At 41.8% G+C, this 11,429-nt stretch overlaps 1 protein-coding gene across 1 annotated transcript in view; it reads left to right on the top strand.

Moving 5' to 3' along the window:
- LOC308382575 (protein NLRC3-like) overlaps nucleotides 1-11,130 on the top strand; it is a gene marked incomplete at both ends in the record, with an annotated part of 17,304 nt that extends 6,174 nt beyond the window's left edge. Inside the window, 4 exons of the mRNA XM_080860971.1 lie at nucleotides 1,724-3,532; nucleotides 9,674-9,850; nucleotides 10,406-10,576; nucleotides 11,100-11,130. Coding sequence (XP_080717097.1) covers nucleotides 1,724-3,532; nucleotides 9,674-9,850; nucleotides 10,406-10,576; nucleotides 11,100-11,130 — 2,188 coding nt within the window. The remainder of the gene's footprint in view (nucleotides 1-1,723; nucleotides 3,533-9,673; nucleotides 9,851-10,405; nucleotides 10,577-11,099) is intronic.
- Between the last annotated feature and the right edge of the window lie 299 nt (nucleotides 11,131-11,429).

Genomic DNA, 11,429 nt, shown 5'->3' with positions numbered 1-11,429 from the left:
AGACAGAGTGGCAGTTATAAAGACTACATTAGGGGGAAACTCTTCAGACAGAGTGACAGTTATATAGACTACATTAGTGGGAAACTCTTCAGACAGAGTGGCAGTTATATAGACTACATTAGGGGGAAACTCTTCAGACAGAGTGACAGTTATAAAGACTACATTAGGGAAACTCTTCAGACAGAGTGACAGTTATATAGACTACATTAGGGGGAAACTCTTCAGACAGAGTGGCAGTTATAAAGTCTACATTAGGGGGAAACTCTTCAGACAGAGTGGCAGTTATATAGACTACATTAGGGGGAAACTCTTCAGACAGAGTGACAGTTATAAAGACTACATTAGGGAAACTCTTCAGACAGAGTGACAGTTATATAGACTACATTAGGGGGAAACTCTTCAGACAGAGTGACAGTTATATAGACTACATTAGGGAAACTCTTCAGACAGAGTGACAGTTATATAGACTACATTAGGGGGAAACTCTTCAGACAGAGTGGTAGTTATATAGACTACATTAGGGAAACTCTTCAGACAGAGTGACAGTTATATAGACTACATTATGGGGAAACTCTTCAGACAGAGTGGTAGTTATATAGACTACATTAGGGAAACTCTTCAGACAGAGTGACAGTTATATAGTCTACATTAGGGGGAAACTCTTCAGACAGAGTGGTAGTTATATAGACTACATTAGGGAAACTCTTCAGACAGAGTGACAGTTATATAGACTACATTAGGGGGAAACTCTTCAGACAGAGTGGCAGTTATATAGACTACATTAGGGAAACTCTTCAGACAGAGTGGTAGTTATATAGACTACATTAGGGAAACTCTTCAGACAGAGTGGTAGTTATATAGACTACATTAGGGGGAAACTCTTCAGACAGAGTGGCAGTTATATAGACTACATTATGGGGAAACTCTTCAGACAGAGTGACAGTTATATAGTCTACATTAGGGGGAAACTCTTCAGACAGAGTGGCAGTTATATAGACTACATTATGGGGAAACTCTTCAGACAGAGTGACAGTTATATAGACTACATTATGGGGAAACTCTTCAGACAGAGTGACAGTTATATAGACTACATTATGGGGAAACTCTTCAGACAGAGTGACAGTTATATAGTCTACATTAGGGGGAAACTCTTCAGACAGAGTGACAGTTATATAGACTACATTATGGGGAAACTCTTCAGACAGAGTGACAGTTATATAGACTACATTATGGGGAAACTCTTCAGACAGAGTGACAGTTATATAGTCTACATTAGGGGGAAACTCTTCAGACAGAGTGACAGTTATATAGACTACATTAGGGGGAAACTCTTCAGACGGAGTGGCAGTAATAAAGTCTACATTATGGGGAAACTCTTCAGACAGAGTGACAGTTATATAGTCTACATTAGGGGGAAACTCTTCAGACAGAGTGGCAGTTATATAGACTACATTAGGGGGAAACTCTTCAGACAGAGTGACAGTTATATAGACTACCTTAGGGGGAATCTCTTCAGACAGAGTGGCAGTTATATAGACTACATTAGGGGGAAACTCTTCAGACAGAGAGACTATATAGACTACATTAGGGGGAAACTCTTCAGACACAGTGGCAGTTATATAGACTACATTCCGCTTGACTGATAGTGCTGTGCAAACACTACATTTAAACTGATATTACAGTAAACAAGTTATTTAATATTTGTTTTTGTTTTCACACACAGATACCAACATGGTTCAGTATATGTGGAAATGCTGCAGAGCCACAAATCCCATCTTCAGAAGAGGTTTCAGTGTCTGGCTGAGGGAATCACAAAACAGGGAAACCCCACACTCCTCAGTAAGATCTACACAGAGCTCTACATCACAAAGGGGGGAAGAGGAGATGTCAATGATGAACATGAGGTCAGACAGATAGAGAGAGCATCCTGGAGAGAAGCAGCATCAGGCAGACCAATCAACTGCAGTGACATCTTTAAACCCTCATCTGGACAAGACAAACAAATCAGAACGGTGCTGACTAAGGGAGTGGCTGGCATTGGAAAAACAGTCTCTGTGCAGAAGTTCATTCTGGACTGGGCCGAAAGCAAAGCCAATCAGGATGTCCACTTCATATTTCCTCTTCCTTTCCGAGAGCTGAACCTGATGAAGGAGAAGAAACTCAGTCTGGTGGATTTCATGAAGCACTTTTTCTCAGGAAATCAAGCAATCTTCACCAGTTCAACATACAGAGTCATGTTCATCTTTGATGGTCTGGATGAATGTCGACTACCTCTAGATTTCCACTCCAACCCAAGGTGTTGTGATGTGACAGAGCCAGCCTCAGTGGACGTGCTGCTGACAAACCTCATCAAGGGGAATCTGCTTCCCTCTGCTCTCATCTGGATCACCACCCGACCAGCAGCAGCCAATCAGATCCCACATTGGTGTGTGGACCAGGTGACAGAAATAAGGGGATTCAGTGACCCACAGAAAGAGGAGTACTTCAGGAAAAGAATCAGTGATGAGAACCTGGCCAGCAGAATCATCACACACCTGAAGTCATCCAGGAGCCTCTACATCATGTGCCACATTCCAGTCTTCTCCTGGATTACCGCCACTGTTGTGGAGAGAACATCAGATGAATCGGGGAGTGTAGTAATGCCAAAGACTATGACTCAAATGTACACACACTTCCTGATCATTCAGACAAGCATAACGAAAGAAAAGTACACAGTGAGAAAAGAGAGAGACGAAGAGATGATTTTCAAACTTGGGAAACTGGCTTTTCAACAGCTGGAGAAGGACAATCTGATCTTCTATGAGACAGACCTGAGAGAGTGTGGCATTGATGTAACAGAAGCATCAGTGTACTCAGGAGTGTGTACTCAGATCTTCAGAAAGGAGTCTGGGCTGTACCAGGGGATTGTGTTCAGCTTTGTGCATCTGAGCATTCAGGAGTTTCTTGCAGCTTTATACGTGTTCCTCTGCTTCAGCAACAAAGAGAGAAACATGCCTGACCAACAGCAAACCTCTCAGCTCTCTGCTCTGTTCAGAGCTGCAACACTTCATGACCTACACAAGACTGCAGTGGATCTGGCCTTACAGAGTGGGAACGGACACCTGGACCTTTTCCTCCGCTTCCTTCTGGGCCTCTCACTGGAGTCCAATCAGAATCTGTTAAGACACCTACTGCCCCAGACAAGAAGCCAATCACAGAGCTCTGAGCAAACAGTCCAGTGCGTCAAACAGAAGATCAGAGATCAGAATACGTCAGACAGAAAGATCAACCTCTTCTACTGTCTAAATGAGCTGAATCACCATGCTGTAGTGGAGGTCATTGACAGGAGCTCAGGAACTCTGTGTGTAGAAATGCTCTTACCAGGAAAGTGGGAGACTGAGGAATTTCAGCTTGAGATTCCAGAGGAGCAGCTGAATGAGTTTGACCTGCAGAAGTACATGAAGACACCAGAGGAAGATCTGACTGAACTCCTCAGTCTCAATGATGTTTTGCAGAAGCTGGTGCCAGTGGTCGCATTTTCCACTTCAGCTACGTGAGTAATATACTGTGTGTGTGTGTGTGTGTGTGTGTGTGTGTGTGTGTGTGTGTGTGTTGACTAGTTGACTTTGTTCCTGGTTAATGAACTGCCCTGATAAGAGAACATTTCTCCTAAACTGAGAGTAGAGCAAACACTCCTGACTGCAGTTCATACCTCACATCAGTCTGATATGGATTGAAGGTCAAACACTAAACAATATATTATACGTGAGTTGTTTGTTGTTTTCTATGGGTTACTTAACTTTAGGCTCATTTTGAGTATGTAAAATATTTGTCTTTATTATACTTTTCCTGTAAATATCTTTAATGTCAGGCTTGGTTGTATACCAAATGTATCACATTTTATATTACAAAGTCCAATTCCAGTTTCTTTGAGTTCTGGTGTGAATGCTAAAACTAACCCAGATGGCTGGCATGTGCTTTTGGATCCAAACTGGCTTTTGCAATGTTATTGAACACTGTTATGATCCACCCTTAAGTGGCCTTATAGGGCATATATATCCTATATAAAGGCCCCTTCCCATTACAACCAATACAATATAAAGGCTATCTTGCACCCAGCGCAATTGACATTGTCACCGACGCATGTATCATTCCTATCTTGCACCCGGCGCACAGCGCGATTTTCCCTCCAGAGGCGTGCGTCGAAATGAACTTTCGCCGACATGGGCGGGGGCGGAACAGAGAAGGCGTTTCTCTGGCGCAAGTGGTATTTTGCAGTTTCAAAACAGCGCTGTGCGCCATTGACCAGAAAAAAGCTAGTCTAATGTCAGAGGCGCAATGTCTAAAGTCTGTGGCGGGTATTCAGAACGCTAAGGACGCGTGCTTGGCTGCACAGTAGCCTACACTTTACCTCTCTCGTCTACACAAGAGATTCACACTAATTTATGGCATGGAAATCGGCACCCAACCCAGTGCACCAGCTGACCAAACCCAAGGTACATAAATAAAGTCCACATACACAGAGATGAGTTTACAAGATTTATAATAATACTGGCATGAAATAAATGCAACAAAGCCATACAATAAATCAAATGTCACGCAGCTTCAATTAACCTGAATCATTTGGGTCAATGTGTACGCTAGATGTATGCCTATTTTCTAAATATATTGGATATGGATATCACAATGATTTCCTCAAGTGGTAAATACTTTTTTTTTTTCTTGTAATTATATATGGCTTGCCAAAAAATTGGTGTAAATCTCACGTCTGTCTCCTCGGCTATGATCTTTTCCGGTCTTCCTCCAGGTAATTCCGCCATTATAATAACAAGCCGCTATGGAATATGCGCTCCTCGCTCTTAAAGGGAATGTGAGATGACGCTCTGATTGGTTTATTGCATATTACGCCCAAACCACACCTATGGCTGAGTAACCTCCTTTGGACCAACCCTTTTGACACTTGCGCTGGGCGCAAGTGTGTTTTTTCCGCCGCAACTGCGCCATAGAGCCGCCCACACAGCTACTTGCGTTTGGCGCCGTCCTACTTGCGTTTCTGATCGTCTAAATAGGGCCCTAGATGTCTCGCCCGCGTTTCTGGCCGACGGAGCCGAATGTTCGCACATGGCGGCCATTTTGCGACAAGGGAGCTCGTTCACCCTTAACATTGTAGTGGTACGTACTTTTTAAATGAATAATTATGTTATGTTCTAAAAAATCAAATAATGTTCTAAAATAGGTACAAGATTTCCCTTCACAAATAAATAAATAATAAATGCTCCATGTTGAAATCCCCACCCTGTACAGAGATGTATTTATGACACTGCATACTTATGAAGAATTATAAACATGGGTTTTCATATGAACAAAACAGATAGGTGCAATAAATACACACATGCACAAGCTATTTATGTAAAATCAATATCTAGGCTACTAAAACTCAGCATACAGAATGGCAACAGGATCTCGTTTCGAGAGAACGTTCAACAGAGCATCCATAGGCTGCACACAACTCTGGCATCTTCACTGGCAATAAAGTCAGCAATTTCCTGACAAAATCATAATGTAAGATGTTTAACAAACCAACCCGATTGGAAATCATGTGCAACTTCAGTTATATCATGTGCAACTTAATTGTTATATTGATAAGAAAGAACAATTATGCCTCTCCAATTGAAGCAAAATGACTGAGTAGTAGACTAGCCGTGATACACAATTAAGCTGCACATTTCAACATGTTCAAGCATCCATAATTATAACCACGGTAATGACGTTTGTAAGAAACCAAGGCAATTGTAAATCCATCAAGATTTCAGCGAGACAAGAGTGTAAACGATTGTGAAGATCACTGACGTTACCTAACGCACCACTGATCCCTCCAGGAAGCTATCCTGTTGCAAGATGGCCTCCTGTGTGGACGTTCAAGACTCCACCGTGAGACATCTAGCCTTTATATAGGATATCTATGTTAAAGGGCAGCAACACACCACCACTAACCCCTGAACCCTGTAGTGTCAGGACTTTTGGACTGTAATACCCCTATTGACCATGTGGGGACCCCAGTGTTCCTGTTTGCCAGTTACGTGTTTGTTCCTTGTCCTTATTGTTTCATTAAGTTCACCTGAGCCTTGTTAGCCTCCCTAAGCCTCCTGATTTTCTGTCATTATCTAGGCTACTAAAACTCAGCATACAGAATGGCAACAGGATCTCGTTTCGAGAGAACGTTCAATGGAGCATCCATAGGCTGCACACAACTCTGGCATCTTCACTGGCAATAAAGTCCTCAATTTCCTGTCAAAATCATAATGTAAGATGTTTAACAAACCAACCCGATTGGAAATCATGTGCAACTTCAGTTATATCATGTGCAACTTAATTGTTATATTGAAAAAAACAAACAATTATGCCTCTCCAATTGATGCAAAATGACTAGCTGTGATAGTAGACTAGTAGACTAGTAGTAGACAGTGGTGTCAAAAGTAAACACATTCGTTACTTAAGTAAAAGTATTAATAATGGAGATTAAAAATGCTCTGGTAAAAGTTGAAGACTGACGTAACCTCTTTACTCAAGTAAAAGTAAAAAAGTACAGGCTCTAAAATGTACTTAAAGTATAAAAGTAAAAAGTAAAAAAGAAAAAAAAAACATTTAAAGACAAACTAGTTGGACTTAATATAATTGCCACGACTGTAAGAAAAAAGAAGCTTAATTTAATAGCTGATGAGTGCTACATGGAGCCCAAGACATGGTAAAAAATGTCATACAAAAATATAATAATGCTGTCAAAGACAACAAACTAGAAGAGCATGTTCTTCTCAATTTTTATGGGAATTCAAGTAGACCTCCACCCCATTTGCACATTCGTCTCTCATCAAGGGCCTTTGCAACTAGGTTCATAGTCTTTGCATATTCTGCCAGAAATTCAAGCTTGACAGGAGTCAAATAAAAAAAACTCAAAATGTCATATCTATTTCATGGAACACTTTCAATTCAATAACAAACCAATTATGTAATGCTAATCATCTGTAAGGAGGGTAAGTAAATATATTGTATAGTGTTTTAAAGCTTTTCAATTCAAAGTGAAAGAATATAGATATAGTTCAGCTTTAAAAATTAAAAGGGGCAGGTACATACGTGGGTATTTTTAGTGCACTGTAAACAGCTGTAATGGCCTAGTTGTACTTGTTCCCTTAATTTGTTTTGCTTTGATTTTTAGAAAGTTACCGAGTTACACTGTATAATGTAAAAACCCCATTATTGTAACTGAAAAATATGTCTGAGGATTTGCACGGTGTCTGAGCCACCTATCTAATGTTAGCATGCTACTAGCTGTTAGCAATTCCTACCTGATTCTTGGGTTCGAAAAGTTTGAACCGCATTCTCCATGATCCTTTTTGCTCCCAACGATTTCGAACAATTCTTTGAGGTAGGGCCAGGGATGTGGACGGTTTTGCTGTTCTCCATCGCCACTACTGTCTAGCGTCTTCAGACCCTTCAGACATCTCGCCAGAGTTGCCATCTCTCTCTGACACTGCCATTGACGCGCGTTGTATAATTTGTTCGCGTCCTGTCTTGTTTTGCGTCATGCGTAAAAGAAGATGGATAACCCTAACCAATGAGTGTTATGGGTTTCTATGCTTCATCCAATCACGCTCGAAATCACTATCTGGATGGCGCCATTGAACTGTATTGGATGGCACACATTTGAAACTTTTAAAAACAAAACCGGAATCAAGAGTAACGAGCCTCATTTAAAAATGTAAGGAGTAGAAAGTACAGATAATTGTGTTAAAATGTAAGGAGTAGAAGTAAAAAGTTGCCAGAAAAATAAATACTCGAGTAAAGTAAAAATACCTACAAACCCAGTATTTGTACTTCGTTACTTGACACCTCTGGTAGTAGACGAGCCGTGATACACAATTAAGCTGCACATTTCAACATGTTCAAGCATCCATAATTATAACCACGGTAATGACGTTTGTAAGAAACCAAGGCAATTGTAAATCCATCAAGATTTCAGCGAGATAAGAGTGTAAACGATTGTGAAGATCCAGTGACACCTGCTGGTCAATACAAATATAGTGTAGTAAATATTAATATTATTATATTTTAGATGCAACACAAATCTATCCGCTCTCTTCAGAATGAGCTGAGCTTTCATTGATAAACCAATGCTGTTGTCTGCCTCTCCCGAGGCCCCGCGGTCTACTGGTTCTCCTTCAAACGGGTAGACAAATCAAATAATAGCCTACACCTGTGTAGGTCCTCAACAAAGCAGATATTTTAATACATTGAAAGCCATGAATACTGAGAATGGAATGCTCAAAATCACCGGCGACTGATGAAGTCAGGATGCATACGCAGGTTGAATAATTGAGTGATTGGCAGCTGGCCGCTGTGTCCATCCACGCACCTCACAGTTGCGTATTGATCAGATATGAAGACACGCGTATCAACTCAATTACTGTTGATCAAAACAGAACGAGGGTTCGGCTGTAGCCTACTTTAAACATGCTATGGAGAACATATTCGCTGACATGCATAGCACGCGTGATGGCTTGCAGCTTAATGGTGTTTTGAGCCCTCACCACTGACTTCAAGGCAGCAGCTGCCTGGAAGGCGCATCCCGCCTCCCGCCCCCTGAGCCAATCAGAACAGAGCCTGCTCCAAGCTTGCCAGTTTAGAGAAGTCGTTTGAATTTGAGCAAGTAGCTAGCTAGCAGTTGCCTACATTATCTATCTATCTAGCTAGCAGTTGCCTACATTATCTATCTATCTAGCTAGCAGTTGCCTTCATTGTAACAGATTTGGCTTCAACTCAGAAACTCAAGTTATTAAACATAAATTCGGCTCTGTAGAGGTGCAACTTGAGAACACAAGACAAACTATTTCCTTAGTTCACTCAGCTTTAAGGGCAACATTCATGAACCTTTTCAATCATTTCAAAACTAACCAACAAAGGAGTCATACATATCAAACTATATATTCAGTCCCTTGAAGCATTGCTTCAAACATCAGATTGTGGTAAAGGAGAGTCCAACAGAAAAAGTTGGCCTTCAGACCATGTGTGTTTTGGTGTGTGAATGTCAACAGTCCATGATGTGTCCATATGAGTAGGTTTAGTCTATGTTGGTGTGTGTGTGTGTGTGTGTGTGTGTGTGTGTGTGTGTGTGTGTGTGTGTGTGTGTGTGTGTGTGTAGCATCTCTAGAGTCTTCAGCATCTGCACACCTGTTAGGCCAGTGCTTTCCTATCTGGCCTCTGTCCTGATGTCACGTTGTGTGTGTGTGTGTTTTTATGGGTCCAAGTGTATGTGTGTGAGTGTGAGTGTGTGTTCGTATATGTGTGATTGTGTGGGTGGGGGGGGGGAATGAAATACTTTATTTATACTCTATTATGAAGGTATTTTTAGTTTAATTAACTGTATGTATGTTGGTGTTTTTCTTTGGTGATTATATCAGACAGAGCTTCAGGAGCACCTAGTCTGCATATATCTGTGTGTGAGTGTGTGTGTGTGTGTGTGTGTGTGTGTGTGTGTGTGTGTGTGTGTGTGTGTGTGTGTGTGTGTGTGTGTGTGTGTGTGTGTGTGTGTGTGTGTGTGTCAGTGTATCTCTGTGTGTGTATCACTGAGTGTGTGTGGGGGATAGAGGATTGATGAATAATATTCTAATATTCAGATGTATCATGGTGTTTCTCCCAGGCTGGGTGGCTGTAACCTGACAGAGGAGAGCTGTTCCTATCTGGCCTCTGCCCTGACCTCACACTCCTCAAGTCTCACACTGCTGCACCTGTGGAACAATGAGATGCTGGGAGACTCAGGAGTGGAACTTCTATGTTCTGCTCTTTCTCATCAAAACTGCAAACTGGAGCAACTATGGTAAGCATAATTTCATGTAATATGTGTGGGTAGGTGAAATACTAATAGTATAAAGGTATTTTTTGTTTAATTCATTAATTACTTCATTCATTTGTTAATTAATAAATTGTATGTTGGTGTTTTTTTCCTTTGGTGGTTATATGAGACAGAGCTTCAGGAGCACCTAGGCTGCATATATATCTCTGCGTGTGTGTGTATCCCTGAGTGCGGTGTGTGCGTGTCGGTGTCCCTATGTGTGCGTGTGTGTGTGTGTGTGTGGGGGGGGGGGGGGGGTGTGTGTGTATCCATGACTGTGTGTTTGTGTCAGTGTGTGTTTGGCTTTGTATCTCTGCGTGTGTGTGTGTGTGTATCCCTGAGTGCGGGTGTGTGGGTGTCGGTGTCCCTATATATGTGTTTGTGTGTGTGTGTGTGTCTGTGTGTGTATCCATGATTGTGTGTTTCTGTCAGTGTGTGTTTGTGTTTGTTTGTTTGTGTGTGTGTGGTGTGTGGTGTGTGGTGTGTGCGTGTTAAAGGATTGGTGATTGATATTCATATGTATCATGATGTTTCTCCCAGGCTGTGGTCCTGTAACCTGACAGAGAAGAGCTGTTCCTATCTGGCCTCTGCCCTGACCTCACACTCAAGTCTCACACACCTGGACCTGCGGGGCAATAACCTGAGTGCATCAGATGTTGAGCAGCTCTCTGCTCTAGTGGAGGACCCCCACTATAAACTGAAGTCACTAAGGTGAGTAAATATCTAACCATCTCACTCAGGTCTTTATGACATGAGACCCAACATGGATGTCTGTCTTTTATTTTCTGTTCTCCAGATTCTCTCTCTTCTTGCTGTTTCTTCTGTGGTCCTCTGCTTTTGCTCATCCGTCTCTCATCCTTCACTCTCCCTCGTTCATCCCCCTTTCTTTCTCTGTCTTACACCTAACAGCTCAGGGCTGTCTCACATCTCATCTCATCCTTTGGTTATTTGTCATCTTTTACTCATCATGTTTGTTTGTTTGTGACCTTTGACCTTGACCTTTGGCCCACATCTCTCTCTGTCACCGTCATTCCTTTCCCTCACCTCTTTTTCTTTTCATGTCTATTTTTTCCTCAATATTTCTTTCTTTCTTTTCTTCATTCTGTCTGTTTGTCTGTCCATCTTATGTTCCTGAAATGACTCCAGTCATTAACTCACATGACAGTAATTCCAGTAAGAGTCATAATACTATATTATCTTAGTGTGTCTCAGGCTCCCATGCCCAAGGTCACAGGTTCAAGCCCAGTAAGGGACTGTTTAACTAGCCTGGTGACACCAGCCTACGTATTTCCGCCTGAATTGATTTCAAGCTCATACTCAGTCTGGCCCAGCCCCATTGACAATCGTTTCCAGAACTCAAAATTTTGCCGGACCAATCAGCGAACAGTTCAGAGCTGTGATGCAAAACTCGCCTTGCCGAGTTGCATGTAGTCCAGCCGAGTTTGTAGTTTAACAGTAGGCTATAGCAAAAATGGCTACGGAGGAAGAGACACGAAAAGCTATCGGAGAAGTTGTCTCAACTCTCGAGAACATCAGACAATTAAAAGGAGAACAAGAGGATTGT

This window comes from Sprattus sprattus, assembly GCF_963457725.1.
Source record: "Sprattus sprattus genome assembly, contig: scaffold_62, whole genome shotgun sequence".
NCBI lineage: Eukaryota > Metazoa > Chordata > Actinopteri > Clupeiformes > Clupeidae > Sprattus > Sprattus sprattus.
The sequence above is the reverse complement of the archived record's forward strand: the minus strand, read 5'-3'. Positions and strand labels throughout refer to the sequence as shown.